Consider the following 20,833-nt stretch of genomic DNA (forward strand, 5'->3'; position numbering starts at 1 on the left):
TTTCAAGAGAATCAAGGGCTTAGACTAAGAGATTAAAAGATAAATGATCATTATTAAGATGGGAAAGAATAATGAATAAGATTAAGAGGTTAAAATGGATCGATGAATGAGATTAAGAGGTGGAGGTACAGTGAATAGGATTGAGAGGTTAGTTTTGAATGAAGGGATAAGATTAAGAGGTGGATTGACTTTTTGATGTAGAATAAGGTGTCTAGATTTAATGAATGAGTGACAAGGCATGTGAAGGGGAGACACTTATCCCATGACTATGAATTTAGATTATGATCCATGTGAACAAGTTGGAGTGCTAGGATTAGATAGAGGAAGATAACGAATTAATAAAATGAATAAAATTATTTATTTTATTTAAATTTTTTTAAAAAGTGGGACTATAATAATTAAATAAATAATAAATATGTGTTTAACTATAAGTCAGAAAAGGCTAATGATTTTTTTTTTATAAATCACAGCCGAAGCAGTATTCACTTTTGACTGGAGCTATTAACCAACAAGACCACATTTTTAGGGGTCTCATCCTCATGTTTGTTTGGCAATAACACCCTTATAGGACACATGGGCCTCGAGTAGACTCAAACCCAAGACCTCCCATGTAGGAGGCTTGCAACTAACCGCTGCATTTTGGGGTCATCCCAGAAAAGACTAATGAACTAATTAAATAAATGAAAATAATGATTTAATTAAGAGAGAAAAATGCTAAATAATTAATTAATCAAATTAAAATATGGATTTAATTAATAGAAGAATGATGATAAAATAATTAAATAAATAATAAATATTTCCTTTTTAGGTGTTTATACCTAATTTTACTCTTACCTCTTAGGGCATGACCTTGCTATTCTCCTTTTCTCATTTTCCATATTATCTTTCTCCCTCTTATTATATCCACACATCTCCCATCAAGATTTTGGGACATGATCTAATTGTTCTCATTTTTCTTCCACTTTCCTCTCTCATGTCTCTTTAAAATCCTTGGGAATCTTTCCCTCCTTCCCTATGATATCCTCCTATCATTTAAAAATCTTTCTATGCACCTACCACTAATTTCCTTTCTCATGCTCACAAACCTAGATACACTTGATTGACTTTGTCTTTTACTCTTTCAACCTAGGATTAAGTAAACACAAGTTTGTGTGTTCATTACTATATCCTCGTATTTAAAGGCATTCAATGCATTAATTACAATAATCAAATTATATGGAGAAATCATTTTCTTTACATATTTCAATGGGTTCTCTATAAGGAATCTATCTCCACAAAATCATTCTAGTGGCATTTACATGAACAAAGAGTGTTGTTTTCTATACAATTTAATTTTAAGGGGTTGATCAAGGCAAAGTGGTCCTTAGAGCTTGGTCATATAACAACCTAACAAAGATATTTGTCAATATCGATAGCCCTTCTATACATCAATAAGCATATAAGACATCAAGACATCTCAAGAAAAGTGAAGAATAATAATATAAATATCATAGAGGTCAAGTTCGTTATCACAAGACAAGTTCATGGTCACATATTTGTCTCTAATAATCAAATTGCCCTTGTGTAGAATCAATAGAAAATTTTGATTACAAAACAATTAAATCTTCTTTGAACTCATCAATTATTAAACTAAATACATTTTTATACAATTTCAATTAATAAACTCAACATTTCTAATTCTCAAACTGCTACTAATTATCTAAATTAATTGTACTTATATAGACGTTTTATTCGATTAGGTCTACCCCGGGAAAGTTTATTCCCTTCATTCCAATTCACTACTTAAAATAGTGACTAATTCCTAGCCAATCAATTCACAGCCACAGCGCCTTTTTGTTTTTATTATGAGCTAAATGGGGCAGCCCAACTCCAGAATGACTAGGACCCTTGTCCACGTTCTTAAAAAAAATGGGAGCTGCTTTATATCATTCGTAATATACAGATGTCCCAGCTCAGAGATTACATCTCCGAGGCAAACGGATTGCATCTAGTTACTTTTTTGTCCTCAAATAGTCATGATTTTTGTAATTTTATGTGATTCACTTGAAACAAGTAGGTCCGAGAGGGAAGGAGTTCTCTGGTCTCTGTCAGACATCTCATAACAGATTTGGTTAGCTCGGTAAGAAGTGCAGCTTTTCTTCTGAATTCTTATGATAACTTATACAAGCGCAGGCTTTGTTTTCTGACCAGATTTTTTTGGTTTACAGAAAAATCTCTGTTTCACAAGAACAGGATGAATACTGTTGAATCTTCTAAACATCACCAGTTCTACATAGATAGTGATGAGGAAGATGAGCATGAAGAGAAGTTGAAGGAGAAAGGTGACGATGATTCAGACTCCTCGGATTCTTCCCCAGATTCGCCTACACAACATATCACTGGTTCCTATAATGCTGCATGGCCGCAGAGTTACAGGTGATGGTAACCAATATAGTCACATTAGCAATTTTCTTTTCTTTCCTCTTCAAATGGGCATATGGAATGCCCATGATGTCTGAATTTGAATCATAATTGTGCTTAGAAAGATCCTTGTTTGGCTTGGATCTTTTGATGAAGGAAAATTCAGTATCATAACGGTAGAATGATTATTTATTTCACAGACATGCATATGAGTTTTTTTTTCCAAATCTTGAATATCCATAGTTGTCATGTTTTCTTCCACTTCAAAATGTGAGCTTACTTGCATTATTTCTGTGGGTATTTGTCTGTCTGTATCTAAGTGTTTCTGGTATCTAAGTGTATGTTTTTGAATCGATATTTTATATTGCATTCAGTAATCCATCATCAGAAAGAAGAAGAGTATCTTCCTTGATGATGGAGGATTGCTGAGTGTCTGATGATAATGGATTGCTGAGTACAATATAAAATTTCGATTCAAGAAAACTCATGCCTACTATTTGTCTATTTTTTTTTTTAAAGTTTGTGTGCTTTAATCTTTAGTCATTTTTTACTCTGTTGGGTATTATATGATTTTTGATGTTTTTGTTTGCAGACAGTCGATGGACATGTACAGCAGTTTAACTTCTCCAAACATTGGATTTTTGGGCACTCCAAGCTTAAGCAGACTCAGCTCTTCTTATCTAACATCATCCTTCAGGAGGAGAAATACTCCAGAGGTTACCCAGCCTCTATTGCCAACAATAAAAGCGGATTCAAATGCAGAGGAAGCCCAACTTCCTCCTCTGCAACCAAAGAAACGCTCTTTCAGAAGAGCCACACATGATCACCTCCCAACTACTCACAAATGTGCCTTCGGACATGCCTTGCTCAATGGTATACATATCCTACTGCATCTTCATTATTGGGTTGCATCTAAGAAAATCCTAATTATTAGGAATTCACTTATGGAAAGTTTGATAACTGTTGACATGTTTTTTTGCCAAGTTGGTTCTGATACAATTACAAAAAATCAAAATCTGCTGCCATTAATAAGTCAAATCTGGTTTGTGATAATCATAATACAAGAACTTGGAACTTAGAGCTAAATAACTCAAGATTCAAGTGAACTGTGGATTAGACAACTAAGTGTAATTTTGGATTAGAAATGCAAGGCATGAAATTTCAGGGGAAAAGGTCAGATGCATACTATTTTTTGGTATGAATATGGTTGAATAGGAAAAATTGAAACTATCTGACAGGTTTTTATTGTTGAACATGAGTTTTTCACCGTTCATAGATTATTTAAAAAGTTTCTGCAATTAACTGTCTCCCATTAGGTGATTCTGCAATTAACTGTGACCCATTAAGTTTTTATGTGATTTACTGCCATAAATAAGATGTGGTGAGAATCTTCTCTGTTATAGCCAACTATAGCTGTGATCTGACAATAATGGAATTTTGCAGGAATGAATGTGCTTTGTGGTGTTGGGATCCTGTCAACTCCATATGCTATCAAAGAAGGAGGATGGTTGGGATTGGGTATTCTGTTTGCATTTGCTTTACTGTCTTGTTACACCGGTGTCCTGCTGCGCGACTGTTTGGAAAGTGCACCAGGCCTTGAGACCTATCCTGATATAGGCCAGGCTGCATTTGGGACCACAGGGCGTATTGTAGTTTCTGTAAGTTTTTCCCCTAAATAATTCACATGATAGAACAATTGAAGAAAACTCAAATTTAAGCATTACCATCTAATGGGTATGCTCAAAGGCGTAGCAGAGAGATTTAGGCTGTACATAGCAATGAATTTGTAAATGCTTTTTCTATTGATTAGGGACTAACCCTTTTGTTTCTACTTTCTGTCTTCAGATTATTCTGTATGCCGAGCTGTATGTGAGTATACCATGAAAACTCTTCTTCTCTAAATTGGTATTGGAAGTGTTTGTTTAAATTATACATCTGACATAAACGCATGGGCATTGTGCAGGCTTCCTGTGTAGAATACATAATACTTGAAAGTGACAATCTTTCATCATTATTTCCCAATGCACACCTTGATTTTGCTGGATTCCACCTTACTTCCCACCAGTTGTTTGCACTGATCACAGCTCTTTCTGTTCTTCCTACCGTTTGGCTTCGAGATTTAAGCATTCTATCATATATTTCTGGTACATTATATTAGTTTATTCAGAGAAACTAATGGCATTTTATTTAACCCCTGTAATGTGTTAATGAGCTGATGAATTGATTTGGTTTGGTGATGCAGCCGGTGGAGTAATAGCTTCATTTTTGGTAGTAATCTGTTTATTTTGGGTTGGAACTGTGGATCATGTTGGGATTCACCATAAAGGAACTCTTTTGAATCTCACCAATTTTCCTATAGCGATTGGTTTATATGGATTTTGCTATTCTGGCCATGCTGTTTACCCAAACATCTACACATCTATGAAAAACCGCTCACAATTTACTCTTGTTCTCATTACAAGGTATCTAGATAAACTTGATTTATAATTTCCTGTTTCAGTATTTTTCTTTAAATAGTTTTTGAGTTGTGGACTAGAATCTGAAGTGCCCAAATCACAGATCCAATAGCTGTTGCCTGTTATTTTGGTATATTTGTTTTTTTTCCAATAATCATTCATACAGCTGTTGTTTGCTTTGTATATAGTACAGGAAAAATAGTATATGATTTTGCTTTCCAAGGTTATTGCTAAATGATGAGCTTTGCAGCTTTGTAACATGCACAACCATGTACGCGGCTGTTGCTGTCATGGGCTATATGATGTTTGGAGATGCAACAGAGTCTCAGTTTACACTTAATATGCCCACCAATTTTGTAGCTTCCAAAATAGCTGTCTGGACCACGGTAATCTTATTGATACTTTTCTAATAAACTCAGCTTTAAAATAAAACATGTCAAAAAAAATGGGAGTGTAACTGGATTTTTTTTTTGGTTGCAGGTTGTGAATCCATTCACCAAATATCCTTTTTCTCTTTTAAGTGTTCCGGAATATAAAATGTTATTTTTCAATGGACTAGTTAAAAATCAAATATAGGACCTCCTATTTGCTGGTAGGGTGCTTTATTGTTGAGTGTTTTTCATTGAGTTACTAGTCTTTTTGATGATTGGCTTATTTTTAGTTCAGATGTGGCTCATTTTCCAACACCCTCCTTTTGAGTCACATTTACAGATGTTTGGGCATGGCCCAACTTTCCTAATCTGAGATTTGATACTATGTTAAATTCTTTATGGATTCACTAGGAATCAAACTTAAGATCTCTCTTGCTACTGGATGCTCTATCACCGAATTACAGACTGTCTTTAAGAAAAAGAAACATTCGAAAAAGTAAAACTGATTGTTCAAATATGACTCATTTTCCAACATAAAAGATAATTCAACTAGAACTTGTTACTTTTATTGATATGATTTTCCTTAACAGTTCATACATATGCATTGACCATAACCCCTGTGGCATTGAGCCTGGAGGAGCTGTTACCTTCAACTTCAATGGGTTTACACTGGTTCTCTGTAATAATTAGGACTGCTCTTGTTGTCTCTACATTAGTAGTGGCTCTTGTGGTACCATTCTTTGGTAAGACTACTTTCTTTTCAGCTTTTTCAAGTCTTCTGATTTATGTAATTAATGTACTCGAAGGTTCTGTGATGACATTTATTTCACATTTTTTTGTTCACTTATTTTATAGGTTTTGTGATGGCTCTTATCGGATCTTTGCTTACAATGCTTGTGGTAAAATTTTCAGTTTTTATTATAATTGTTATGAGTTTCTCACAGTTCATGAAGTAGTGTATGATAATTTTTGGTTTTAATGGTGTATATTTTTTAATAAACATTTTGGATCACATTCAAAGATCAATTATTAGAAAGAGGAAAGAAATTCTAATACTGAATCATTGAATGTGATCTGAATCGTTAATAAAAAAATGTACACAATTAAAACTAAAAATTATAATCATTCTGCTTATGATTGACAATTGATACAATAAACTGAGATATGAGTTTTGGATTGCAGGCTTTAATCTTGCCATGTGTTTGCTTTCTGAGCATAGTTGGTCATAAAGTAACATGGATGCAGGTATATGATTGATATATTTCTATTTGTTTTTTCCTTGAGAGTAGCAGTATGATTCATTGTGGATGTGGTGCAGGTCATACTATGCACAACCATAATCATTATGGGTGTGGCATGTTCAGCAATTGGCACATATTCTTCTGTTGCTGGGATCATACATAACTTGCATTAATGCACCAAAACAAAGTCCAATCCAATCCAATCCAATATATTACTGCTATCTCCTTATCTGAGGGAATTTTCAAGTGGGTCATGAACTAATATTTTATATTGAATGTTGAATCCCCAAAGCATATACCAGTGGCCTCTTTTATAAGGAAGGACTATAAAATTATAGAAATATGATTGGTGGCATGTTAGTTATGGCCGAGGAGAGATGCTGAAGAAGTCAGATTTTATGGCTTACTAAAATTTGTTGACATTGGAGTTGGGGAACAGGTTCAAACAAGACGAGTGTTGTGTGTGTTAAATGAGCTTGTAATTTTTTAACACTTGTTAACAGCTCATCATAAGTCTAGACTAAAGACTAAAGTTATCATCAGGCACAAGGCTATTTGCTTTTTCTTGGTTATGAAGTCATGTGTCTGCAGATGAGTGTATCACTGGATATTTTGCCGTGTAAGGGAAGGGATCTAAAATCATCTAAGCCATGTTTTATGTTTTATTCATTAAATATGACTTGTTCTCCCTGTCTACATTATTTATAAACTCAGATATGGTCAATCAAGATTATCTTCAATATTAATATAATAATATATAAAAAATAAAAAATGAGGTGGTGATATTGTTTTGGGTGATTTTTGTAGAATGGATAATTCTTAGTTTTTGTCTTATTGAAGAGATTTGAGTCAGATTTCAGCCTTAAGGGTCCTAAAAAAGTATTTTTGAAGGAGGGATTATTGTTTGAGGGTCCTAAAAAAGTATTTTTGAAGGTCCTATTGTTAGAATATTTTTGGCTTCATATAAAAATATCATAACCATCCGATATAAGTGTGTCATTTAGATTAAGGGGGTCTTCTAAAAAAATATTGTCATTTTATAAAAAAATACTATTATTATGTGTACAAGTATTTGCATTGGAATAATTTATATTGCATGTTTGTCCTATCATAAATATAAAATGTGAGTATAATAAATATCTTATATTTTGTCTTGAAATGTAAAAAGTTGTCAAAAAGTTTCATTATCATTTAAAGTTGAATACAAGTTGTATTTTGTATAATTATGTGTTATTTTTATAATAATATAGTATATTTTTGTGTTTATTTATTAGATCATTTGTTTTGGATATAAAAATTAAAAATAACAATATTTATGATTACCAAAAAATATTTATTAAAATTATCTAGATTGCATATAAATTATATTTTAAATAAAAATATGATATTAATTAAATTTTATCAAAAATTTTATCAAATTTCAAAAAAATCATTTAAAAAATATAATTGATAAATTGTATAATAAATTATACTCCTAAACTTAATTATAAAGTCCGTTTCATCTTTAGAAATTTCATGTAAGTGCTCCATGTTCACAAGTGGTATATTCATTCTTTTTATGATTCAAATTACTTCACAATTAGTTAGAGATGGACTAGTAGTGGGGCTCGTTAATTTAATATAATTTTTTTTTTCTAATATATTGTGATATGAAGTTTTTTTTTAAATTTATAATTAGAGTTTTAGAGGTTAGATTTATTATATAATTTATAATATTATATATTTAGCAAGAATATTTTTTAAAATGAAATATTTTATAGTCTGATCAAAATTTGTATTATAAATTATAGGAGCTTACATATTTCTAAATAAAAACAAAAAGTATGGGTATGTTGTCATTTATTAGATTTGATTTACTTTTTATTCACTTATAAAGTAGAAAATATGAATATGTTTTCATTTAAAATATTTATTTATTTCATATCATATTGAATTTGTTTTGATTATAATTAATGCAACTTGTCTTTTAGTTGCAAATATGATTTTAATAATTTTTAAAATTTTGTCAAGAGTTTAATAGAATATTAAAAAATGATAATAAAAATATCTTAAAATATAATAATTTAATATTACAATTTCATAATATAATAGCAACTTACTTTAATTAATATAATAATATAATATTTTTTTAAATGAAATAATAGACAACTAAAATAATTACCTGAATAGTGATATCTATAGAATTACAGTTTATATTTAATCTAAATGATATTAACATATTTTAATGAGAATAAATCTTGTAATTCTAATTCTTATATTTGATAACTGAACTCAAAAAATACCATTTATTCATATAAATAACAATACTCATGGAAGACTTCAAGGATTCAAAGCTGCTTCCATGCTCCCCCCCTCTAATATCCAACAATTTGTGGATGACACTTTTCTTTTTGGCAAGTCCTCTGTCATGGAGGGTAAACAGTGGAAGAACCTACTAACTGATTATGCCAAGGCCTCTGGTCAATGTATTAATTATGAGAAGAGTAACCTCTTCTTCTTCAACACTCCTAATGACCTCCAACTCAAAATTCTCTATATCCTTAGGTACAAATCTGCGGCTCTCTCGGGGACTTACCTTGGTCTCCCTCTTATGGTTCAGGAAGTCACTCCCTCTTTCTGGAACACTATCCTTAAATAGATGCAAAAAAAACTTGCTGGATGGAAAGGGAAGTTCCTTAGTAGTGCAGGGAAGCTCCAACTCCTCGTAGCTTCCCTACAGGGGATTCCTGTGTATTTCTTGTCCATGTTTAAAATATCAGGTGCCATGGGGAAAAAACTTGAGAAAATCCAAAGAACCTTCTTATGAACGGGCCTAGAGGATAAAAAACGCATTGCTTTGGTTAATTGGGATAGTGTGTGCTTACCCAAATCTATGGGAGGCCTAAGTATAAGAAAGATAAATGCCCTGAATAAGGCGCTAATAGCAAAAATTGGTTGGACCCTGGCTAAAGGTGAGGTGGATTGGTGTAACATTATTAGAGCAAAGTACCTCGACCGGGAGCAATTCTATTACAATTTGAGTGCAGTTGACCTCCCCCAAGGTTCCAAGTTATGGAATGACATCCTGAAAAGCAGATTGGTTGTTAGAGAGGGATTGAAATGGCAACTTGGAAATGGCAGGAAGGTGAGATGCTGAGAAGATGTTTGGGCGGAGGACAGACCCTTGGCTAACACTCATTTCCACCAACTTATGCACCACCTAAAGGGACTCTTAGGAGATTACATAGTTGATTATATGGAACCTGGAAGGGGAGGATGGAAGAACATTGTCCAGGTCTTCAAGCCTAACCTGATTCCCATTGCTCAAGACCTTTAGAACACTATGTTGGAAACTAGAATCCCTCTGGCCTCTCATGAAGACAACTTATTCTGGAAAGAGACCCAATTGGGTACTTTCTCGGTCAAATCTGCTTACAGACAGCTCCTGAGACCCCCTACGGATGTCGAGTGCTAGAAGAAAATATGGAACCCTCAGTTAATCCCTATAATTAATTTCTTCTGGTGGTCACCAATGCATGGTAAAACCCTAACGTTGGATAACCTGAAAAAGAGGGGATTCCATCTCCCTAACAGATGCAACTTATGTAAAGCTAACGAGGAAACTAATGACCACCTGTTTGTCCTCTGCCCTTTTGCTGAACATTTGTGGATTAACACTCTCTAGAAATGTGGTCTCTATTGGGTCTTCTAGAATGACATTAAACAGTTTGTTTTTGGATGGAATCCCCCCTCCCATCACCCCCTCATCATTTAATTATGGAGACAAATACCGTCGCACATCTGTTGGGCCTTATGGAGAGAAAGAAACAACAAAATCTTCAGAGATACGGAAACTCCTCTTGATAGTGTTGCCCACATTTGCTTTATGATGATCTCTGAAAACATTGCGGTGACAAAATGGAAAACCCCTCCTAACCCCCCTAATTGGATGGAGAAGAAAATTGTTGAAAGATGGAAGCTCCCCCCTGGTTTTGAAATCTTCAACAACAGTGCCAATAACAAAAGGAAGATGACCAAATGGTCATCCCCAAAATTACATTGGTATAAGCTGAACTTTGATGGCTATCAAGCGGGGGGTGGAATCATCTGTGACCATTTGGGGAACACTGTGGCAGCCTACACGGGCAACCTAAAGAACAATACTATCACCCAAGTGGTGGGAATGGCCCTCCTATGGGGGCTGAAATTTGCTAACTCCATAGGAATTAAACAACTGGAAATTGAAAGAGACTCTCAGATTATTGTGGAAGCGGTGAAAGGAAGATCTAATGCTGGTTGGAGAGTGGAGCCCCTTTAGAGGGAGGCCAACCTAGATGGCTTCACCATCTGGCATATCTTTAGAGAAGGAAACGAAGCTGCCGATTCTATGGCGGCGACGGGAAGGCTGCAAAATGGCTTACGATGTTGGAGGGACCCTAGTCTGTTGCTGGTCACCACCAAGGGGATCTTGAAGAGGGAAAAAGCCTTTTGTCCAAGATGGAACCGTTTTATCCGCCCAAAGATGAAGCAAACCAACTTTCAAATTTTAAGTTGGGACGGGAATCCCGCCCATTATGAACTTGGACGACCATGTATACAAGGCAGGATTAGTCACCACTCTCACAAGGGATGGATTTATGATGATAGTACAGATATCGGGAATGATTATTCCCTAATTATTACCCGGACGAAGCCAATTGGCGACAATAAAGGCGAAGAAAGGGAAAGTTCAAATCACACCGGCTCGATTGAAGGTCCGCACGTTCCTAGTAGATTTCCTAATTTTGATATCTACTCAGACATAAGAGATAATAATCATCCCGATTATTACGTCCTCTTATCTCGTGTTTGGCATAGATTTTATATCAACTCTGCCTTAATTCTGCTTTGGCTCTGTATTTTTGCTAGAAGGACTCATATTCACTCTGTTAAGTTGGAGGAACCAAGAATGGGGGGGATAGGCTTAGACTAGATCCCGATAAAGTGGATGATTTCAGAGCAAAACCGGCGGTGTCATTCATTTGTTCGGAGGGCAGCATTGATAAGTTCATGGAAAGTATGAAGGGTAACGATGAAAGACTCTCCAAACAATTTGTGAATTCCTGGGAAGACAAAAGAGTGACCATGGGAGGAATCTCATTTGAAATCAATGAAGAGGTCATAGCCCAGGAAATGGGTCTTTCTATGGCGGGAAGAAAATGGAAAAAACAGAGCCGTATTGTAGATACCACCAGTTTGAACCAGATCTTCCACGAGGGCGAAAACCCTATTAAGAGGGCTAGCGGATTCAACAAGGAGGAGCTCCCTCCCCTATGGGATGAGGTTTGTTATGTTGTGATGAATTATTTCACGATGGAGGGAAGATATGGTATCTTCTATTACTACCATCTCCCTTTCCTTAACCATTTGAGAAACAAAGACTTTATTTCTATTCTGTTTTTCTTGCTACATTCCCTAGACACTAATGTTAAGGACATTGTTGAAGCTAAGCAAAAATGGAAGGATTTCCCAATCCTCCACCAAGTCTTGATTCTTCGCATGCACAACTTCCACCTCGCCCTTTGCCTACCTCACTCCATCTCTGTCCAGAATGTGACTAATACTAGCCCTTCAACCCACCCTTCTGCTAAAAATGATGCTAGCCCCCCTCGGCTCCCGTAAATTGGCTCTTGCAGCAAGAAAACTAAAAAACACTCCCCTGAGGAAGTCACAACTCCTAAGAAATTCAAAATCCAAGAGATTGATTTTGACATGGATATTACTGATGAGGCCAATACCCCTCACCGTTCTAGCAGGCTTGCCTCTAAACCCTTGGAAAAATCCTTGAGAGACCCCTCCTCTTCACATGACACTAATAATTCCATCCCGACTGGTAATGTGGTCTCGCTCCACCATAACCTGACCCCTCACTCTGTCAACTCCACCCAGGCTTCTGAAAGCCCCACCTCTTCGAAGAGTCCGAAGCCTGCAAATTTCCCCTCCTCGACTTTCAGATTGGATAAAATGATGGTTGTCGAGGAGGTGAGTAGCATGAAAGAGGAGGAGGGAAACAACCTGGCAGAGCTCGAGAAAAAGATGGAGGCCCTTTCAGTTAATATGCAGGATATCACCAGCAGACTAGAGGCGGCAGAGTCCAAAATGCATGATGTTTCCAAATTTGCGTTGAATGTTATGCGCTGCCCGGCTACCACTCTGTGCCTCATGCAGGAAAGTGCATCCAAAGGTAAAGGCAAGGATGATGAGGACTACAAGGCCCTATTCAAATTCCTTACCAAGGAATGGGCAAGAAAGCTCCTCCCCAAGAGTAGCCATGGAAAAAATAAGTAATGCTCTGAATGCGGAGGGATACTGGTTTTTTGTTTACGATTAGTAGCCTATGGGCAGATAGGTTTAGCCTATGCTTTTGTTTAAGTTTCCATGTTTATTGCCTTGCGTGGTAAACATCTAAAACTCTGCTTATTACTACTTTAACTCCGATAAACTCTCGTAGAATGATAGTTGTTTTTGATAGAGGCAAAAGGCTGTAACTCTGTTGTTTATATGCGGTCAGTGGTCTTACCATTGATCTTCTTAATGTTCCTATGGGTCAGCCCCCTTGCATTTTGGCTGCTTTTTAATATAAAAAACAATACTCATATTTAATCTAGAATTTATATCTAACATAAATAATCATTAACTTATATTAGTAAATATATAAGCAATTATAGACAAAATTAATGATTAAATAATAATTTAGTAACCTTATAAAATGTTAATTTCAAGAGCTACACTAGAATGACAAGATGATAGAGAGGTATGTTTATTATCTATCATTGCATGAGAATTTGATTGCATACAATCTTATTATAATTACAAGAGCTACACTAGAAGGGAGATTGCAAGAAGATAGTAGATGTATGAGGTATGTTTATTATCTACCAATGACTGACATATTGGGCGTGGGGGTTTTCTTGTATACCATATGATATTATTTTAATACTTGATGAATATTGAAACTTTATATGTATGAATAGGTTGGCATAAATCATAGTTTTTTTTTTGGCTCCCATGTGATATTTCTAAGCCTATTTTAATTATTTAATTGTGTTGTGCTTGAAGTTCCAACTTTCTTCCATATGCATTACTTTTACACTCTCATCTTTGTTACAAATCTTTGACCTCCTTGTCTATGTGAGCAAAAGACTTGAGAATGGACACCTAGGATGACCATATCAATATAATAGACTCATTCCTATGTTGCTTCATTTGATTTCATATAGTTTGATGATGATAATCTTTTTAGGTTGTCTATTAAGTTTTTTCAATCATTGTTTTAAAAAAAAATTGTAATATGAAGAAAAATAATTAGGTCTATTCATGAAAAAAGGGTTTTAGGGTGAATTTTGTCAGTGTTACTTACATGCAAGTATTCTTGAATGTATATTCTAGTCATTGCATGATTATGAGTGTTTTGAAGGTTTTAGAATTTTGCATGCATGATTCTTTTATTTGTTTGTATTATTAGATTGTTTTTGAAGAAGTTGTGAAGCTTATCTTTTACATACAAATATATTATATATTTATTAAATTCTAAAAATGGTTGAAATTTTTATTATTTTATCAAGAAATTTAAATAATGAATCTATTTACATGTATTGATAGATTTTATTTTAAAGTATACACACACACACATGTACACTTGTTTATGATACTTCTCATTAATAATTAAGTTTTGGATTCTATTTTTATGTATATAATTTCTAGTAGTTACTTATGATAGTTTTATCCTCAATAAATAAGTTTTAGATTCTATATTCATACATATACCTTTTAGTATTTGTCTATGATAGTTGTTATCTTTAAATAAAGAAGTTTTTGATATAATCACCATTAAAAACTATCATGTAATATTGTCATTTATAGTCATGGTAAGAAATTATTTTGTAAATTGAATAAAACATTCAAGAGGATAGAGCATATAAGATACAACCAAATGGTTCTCGTGCCTTCTTGGAATTTTTCTTCTATTCTTCATCCGACAACTTAGAGTTAGCTTGTTTCTTTTCTTCGGAAATGTACAACCATGGATCTCTTTCTTCAAGGAGACCTTCAAATTTCAACTTCCACATCTCATAACAAGTGCCCTTGAAATTATCAATATATTGATGAGAGGTGGAGTCCATGGTATATAACCTTTCTTTAATCTGCAAAAAAGCCACAAAAAAAGGCTCCCACTACAACAAAAAAACTTCAACACTTATAGAGAAAAATGTCCCTTCCTCAACCAAACATGGTTCTAATACCAAACATTATAAAATAAGGTGAAGAAAGCTTGCAATATGAACTTAAACTCAAAGTTATTACAAAACTAAAACTATAGATTAACCATTAACAAAGTGATTGTATAATCAAAACAAGACCAAAAAAATCATTACACATGAAACATTGGATTTATGTGGAGAAATCCTTACAACATAATGGCAATCACTTCATATAGATAAAAATAGAGTAAGCAAGAAAAAGTGAGGAGGATGGAAAGTTCAAGTAAAGACATGGGATAGATTGTGTCAAGGGTTTAGAAGAAGGATGAAAATCAAGAGAGGTAAAGCACAGTTAAAGATTGTCATTACAATTTACAATGCTATGAGAAGGGGACGCTTCCTATGCGGAAATGATATTCTATTCTTTGTATCACTTCTAAGCACTTAATGTATGCCTTCACACACTTGTAAGATACATTTTGAACCCACAAACAAGGCACAACATGATTATCTACTAAGTTTTCAATGGATATAGATAAAGATAAGAAGACGAGGTTAAAAATGATAAAGGGTCTTTAAACATGCTTATAAGGTCATGATTTTCATAAATGACTTATTTATGCTATCATTGAAGACATAACTTAGTTCATCCTAAAAGAGCTAGAATATTCAAACAAACACATAGGGGTCAGTTGACAAGGTGGATAACTAGAGGAGAAAATTTAGGTTGTTGTTTGGTAAAACCACTTACTTTTCGAAGTATCTAGGAAGACTTTAATTCAGATAGAGTTAAAGCATTCAAGCCAAGTAATCAAATTTCATCATGCATCCACCAAAAAGACAAAAGAAGCTAGGGCAACAATTGAGCACCTAAGAACAATGGACTAAATTTTTAAAAGCATCACACTTGTCCTTTTGTGAATGATTCTGATGTTGCTAGTTTCTAGGAAGTCTTCAACACCTTTATCACTAGTGAACAATGACACAACAATTAAATTTTTTAAAACAATAATACTTAACTAAAATAGCATTCATGCTCTTTCATCTTTTTTTATTATTATTATTTATCAAAAGTTAAAATAGCATCATTAGCATGATAAGACCTATACTTTCACTTCAACAATTTTTTTTATAAAGTATAATGACTTAAAAGTTACTTAAAATTCAATTAATTTATTGTAATAATTTTTAATTAATTTAGTTGACTAATCTCTTTCGAAAAATAAGACAAAAATTTATAAATTTATCACAATTTTTAATTATGACAATATTTAATACTTAATATCATTAAGTAAGATAAAGACATTTTTCATCTTACAATCTTAAACATCCATATAAGAATTAATTATATTAATGTTAATAAGATTCAAATAAATTATTACCATACTCTCTAAGAAAAGCATTTAGTAAATGTTTAGAAAAACTCAAATATACAATTTAAAATTGTTTAAGGGAAACATTTAAAAAAAAAAATCAATTTTAAAATAAATAATATAAACTAATGCTCATTAGAGAAACTATATCTAACCAAATCACTCATAGTTGAAGATTTATTTGGATAAGTATACAATATTAAATATTACTAAATACATATTAAATTTTAATATTCTCAAATACCATCTATCCATTTAATTCTTTTAAGAAAATAAATATAAAATGGATTACACTAATTTAAAAAATCAAACATTTTATCCATAAAACTAATTTAAATATAGCCTTTCTAATTAAATACAAAAACTAAAATATTTTTATTAATTCTATTAAGTTGTATTAGATTGGGTAAGGTAATCTAAAATGAAATAGATCTATATTATTCAATTAAGGTATAATTTTAAATGTATATGAGGCTAATTTAAAATCTATGATGAATATATATGAATATCATTAATATCTACATCTATATAAATTGAATATCTACAACATTATTCAATTGAAAATTAAAGACCAATAAAGTTATATATAATATGTGCACTCACTCACACATGCACACACAAAATAATTGTCAAATATTAATTTACATTGGAAGGATGAACTTATAAAATAATTAAATTAATTTCTATTTTAAAACAATAATCACCTAAACTTTAAAATCCTTCATCATATATTTAGTATATCAAAGAAGAGTTGGTATTCCCTAATTATTTAATTACCAAAAAAAGGGAAAAATATATAACATCTCAATTTATAACTTTCAAAACAATATCAGTTCTAGTGAAGGAATTTGAAATGTCTCTCTTGCTTTCTGCTGAGACCTTTCTACATTTTATTGTTGGTTCTCCAATTGCTTCTAGCTCACCATTTGCTACCAATTCATTGTTAGTTGTTGCTTCGTTTCTCACTACTAGTTTGTTGTCACTAACTGTTGTTCGTTTTCTGCCAGCCGCCAACTCACTTTTGTTGTCTATTGTTGGTTCATTGCCTACGAACGATGGTGTCTTTGTTGTAATAGTTTTTCACCTCTAGGTTTTGGTTTGTTGTGTGTGGATACCCCAACCTCTCCCCTAATGATTCTTTCCTATGCTAAGGTTGGTAGGTCTTCTGGTGCTATTAACTCTTCTTTTTCTGCTACTCACCCCTCCCCATAATGGTAAACCCTTGGGTTATTCTTCTTTCTCCTCTTCTATTATTTGTGGACAAGAGGTATTGGAGAAAAGAATAATTCTATCACGTTGCTCTAATTTGCAAGTTCAATGGTTTATGGTCATCCCTTCTAGATTTGACCAAATGGGCTTTGGAGTCATAGAGGTCAATAATTAATGACAAGATTAAACTTTACCCTTCTACCAAGGGTTTTTTGAGGCAACCTTTCAACCTAAGGACATGACAAGGCTTGGGTGATGTAAGTTGATGTTTGGTTATGGGCTAAGCACTCACTTTCTCTCAACCCTTGGTTCCCTTCCTTCAACCCTCTTTTTGAACCTATTAATATTTTTCCTATTTGGGTCAAATTTCTTAACTTGCCTCTCTAGTATTGGGACAAGTTTTGCTTTGAATCTATTGGAAACACTCTTAGTAGATTTGTTATGGCTAATCTTTCTTCTCTAATATATGATTATCCTACTTTTGGCCACATTCTTGTGGATATTGATACCTCAAAAGATTTACCTAGAGAGATTGACTTGATTGTTGGGGATAGACTGTGGTCTTAGATTCTTGACTACGAGGGTCCCCCTTTTTGTTGCAGGAGATATTTTGCTACTGGTCACATGGCTGCAAATTATTAGAAATTTAATTGTAGTGATGCAACATGGTGGAAAAATACTCTTCATGAGCATCTTATTGTAGGAGAGTTTTTAATTTTGAGGATGAATTTACAAACGAGATTGGTTTTGAAAGTTGGTACTACTTTTGTGATTCTTGATGGTCCTATTGAATAATGTGCAAATTTGACTTCATCTCTAGAGCCTATTTTGGTCTGCCCACATGAAGATTTGGCTATGGTTTCTACTATGATCTCTCTAACTTTAGAGTCCTTGGAGGCCCATCCTCTTGCCTTCTCTTTTTCTATACCTTTGGAGGATGATGTTTCTTGGATGGTTGTGTAAAGAAGGAAGACAAATCTTCCCAAGCATAACCATTCCTCTTAATCCCTAGTCAACGATACTTGTGGTAGTTGGAAGGCTCTAGGAGTGGTATAGTTTCTATCTTTCTAATGTTTGATTATTAGTGAGTTGTCCTTCAACTATTTGTACAGGGTTTTAGGTGCCCTTCAAAACTTTTTTTTCTTTGTGCTTAGTTGGTTATTGGTTTGTAGAAATTGGCTTTATGTAGTGTGGTTGATGGTTGTTGTTTGACCCAACACTTGTCTTGTTCATTAGCTATTTCTTTTTGGTTTGTTGTCAAATCCCTGTGGGCTGATACATTTGGCCTAATTTTGGGTAGGATTTCGGGGTCCCTTCAAGATCTGCTTTACCCATTAATAAAAAACTTTAAAAATTATGAGTGCGTAGACTACACAAAAAAGACACATTCATGTATTTACCTATTAAAGAAAATACGTTTATTTTAAATAAATAAATAAACTATAAGTTTGAGCATCTCATCTATATGATTGATCTAAATTAATCATAACTCTTGGATCTTAGGGTTCCCTAACAAGTTTTAAACACTAAAATTAAAAAGATCTTGTCTCCTTCTCCTTAGCCTTTCCATTCTTTCCTCTTTACTTTGTTCATTGTATTGTGGTTTCAAGTGTGAAGAAATGATTTGAGAATCTACCTTACTAAAATGGACAAATGAATAGCTACCATGGCCACAATTTTGTAGACTACTAAGCTATCTTTTTCATTGTAATGGTTCTTCATTTGTTTAGAACTTTGATGTTCTAATAGATTGCATAAATAAGAGCACAAGTTTTCAAATGATTTGTAAATATGTTTTATTTAATTTCTAGAAGAAATCCACTATACATGGCTTGCAATGGTACCCACAAATTTGTTGTAGGCTTCAACCCAAAAAACCAAAAACATTATGAGGGTTATGAGAGGATAAATTTTTGAACTAAATTTATTTATTTCATATATATTTCTTTCCTAATAAGAAATCATTAAAGGGAAGGTACAAGCCTTCGTTGGAATTTGCGACCCTTCGAGATGTGGCCTCATACCCTACTAGTGTAGAGTTTGGCATGCATAGACTACATGGATGAAAATGGTTAAAAAATAATAAAACAACAGATTTAAATTTCTCTTCTCTTAGTTGGTAATTTAAAATAAATAAGACACTTGTTCTCATGCACAACACACAAATAAAGTATATTTCTTTTACATCATTAAATTTAAAAAACAAACTTCTAGACATATATATATATATCCCTTCAAATTCGCGAGACTCAAAGGGATCAAAGGATCAAAATTGTCCAAAGCCGCGAAGCCCGGAGTCCCGCAATAGTTAAAATCCCCGAAACCCGCAATGAGTAGTTGTCGCAAAAATCCGAAGTTTGTGCAAAAGCCCAAGTGAGCTAACTTCCTAAAATTTCTCAACTCCCCAACGGTTTAAATTTCGAAGTGTGCATGCTTTTATCATAAAAAAATCAGTCAAAATCAGTTGGGACTTTACATCTCCCCAAAAAATAGACATTCTAATTATGCAGGGGCCTAACTTTGAGTGACATCACCAATCTTATCCATAAAAAAAACAAGGCAGCGATCCATTAAAAAACACTTGCAGATTGCGTTTAAGAAAAGATTGCGTTTAAGAAAGAAGAATCAAGTGCATTGATTTTTCCGTTTGCAAAAGCATTGTTTTTTCCTTCCATAAATAGAAATCGGATCCATTATTTTTCGCTTTGGAAAAAAGAACAAAGAAACCTATCGACTGGCTGGCAAATGCATTATTTTTTTTCTTTTGAAAACAGAAATTGGATGCACTGTTTTTTAGGTATCGATGGAAGTTAAAGTAAAAGCATGATCATGTTTTTTAGGTATTCAGTTTTGCATAAGGAAGGTATGACTATTACAAGAATTATTACTATTACATTTAAGTTGATGGAATAAATCTTTTACTTGGCATTGATAAATCTTTTTTTTTAAACTATTATATAAAGGCTGATTTTCATCTTAAAAGCAATTTTATTTAAAAAATACAGTTTTTTTTGTTTAGGATATTATCTACTTTCTATATCATAATTTTTTTTTTCAAATTTTCATTTCTATAATCTCTAATTTCTTGCTTTTATTACAATTTTCTGTGTGAGCGATTTTTCTTTGAGGAAGCATTTTGAAGGTCAGACTATTTAGCTTGCCCTCTTTTCATTCATTTTTTCTTGGTTTCAATTATTTTCTTATAACTATTACATCTAAATTGATTTTAGTCTTGATTTTATTTAAAAATAAAGAAGTTTTATTTAGTATGTATCTAATTTCTATTGAATTTTCATTTCTATAATTTCAAGTTTTCACTATTTCCCATGTGAGTTGTTTATTGATTCTTCTTTGAGGATGAATTTTGAAGGTTAGTTCATTCATTTTTAATTGCTTGAAATACACACACAGACCTTGAATTTGATGGTCACCCCTATCTGTGGCATGAAAATTAATGAGGGTTTAGACATTTCAATGTCTTTCATTTGACATTTTATGAAAAATATTAGTCGTAAAAAAAAAATGATTAGCAATATATTAAAACAATCTTAATTTAGTAAATTT

General features: G+C 33.2%; 1 protein-coding gene across 1 annotated transcript; it reads left to right on the plus strand.

Annotated features, from left to right (window-relative positions):
• The first annotated feature begins 1,963 nt into the window (after positions 1-1,963).
• On the plus strand, positions 1,964-7,166 carry LOC131030423 (amino acid transporter AVT1C). The gene is made up of 13 exons (XM_059219861.1): positions 1,964-2,119; positions 2,208-2,415; positions 2,993-3,273; positions 3,844-4,058; positions 4,246-4,269; positions 4,364-4,544; positions 4,643-4,862; positions 5,107-5,242; positions 5,337-5,356; positions 5,825-5,970; positions 6,083-6,126; positions 6,410-6,472; positions 6,546-7,166. The coding sequence occupies exons 2-13, from the start codon at positions 2,234-2,236 to the stop codon at positions 6,639-6,641; spliced, it is 1,608 nt and encodes a 535-aa protein (XP_059075844.1). The 5' UTR covers positions 1,964-2,119; positions 2,208-2,233; the 3' UTR covers positions 6,642-7,166.
• The last annotated feature ends 13,667 nt before the right edge of the window (positions 7,167-20,833 follow it).

Source organism: Cryptomeria japonica, chromosome 4 (genome assembly GCF_030272615.1).
Source record: "Cryptomeria japonica chromosome 4, Sugi_1.0, whole genome shotgun sequence".
Lineage (NCBI taxonomy): Eukaryota > Viridiplantae > Streptophyta > Pinopsida > Cupressales > Cupressaceae > Cryptomeria > Cryptomeria japonica.

Bases quoted from the DNA above. Each gene is read 5' to 3' on its own strand.
- LOC131030423 (XM_059219861.1), top strand. From the start codon at position 2,234: ATGAATACTGTTGAATCTTCTAAACATCACCAGTTCTACATAGATAGT. The intron at 2,416-2,992 runs GTGATGGTAACC...TTTTGTTTGCAG, and splicing joins GCATGGCCGCAGAGTTACAG to ACAGTCGATGGACATGTACA. The intron at 5,357-5,824 runs ATATCCTTTTTC...AACAGTTCATAC, and splicing joins GTTGTGAATCCATTCACCAA to ATATGCATTGACCATAACCC.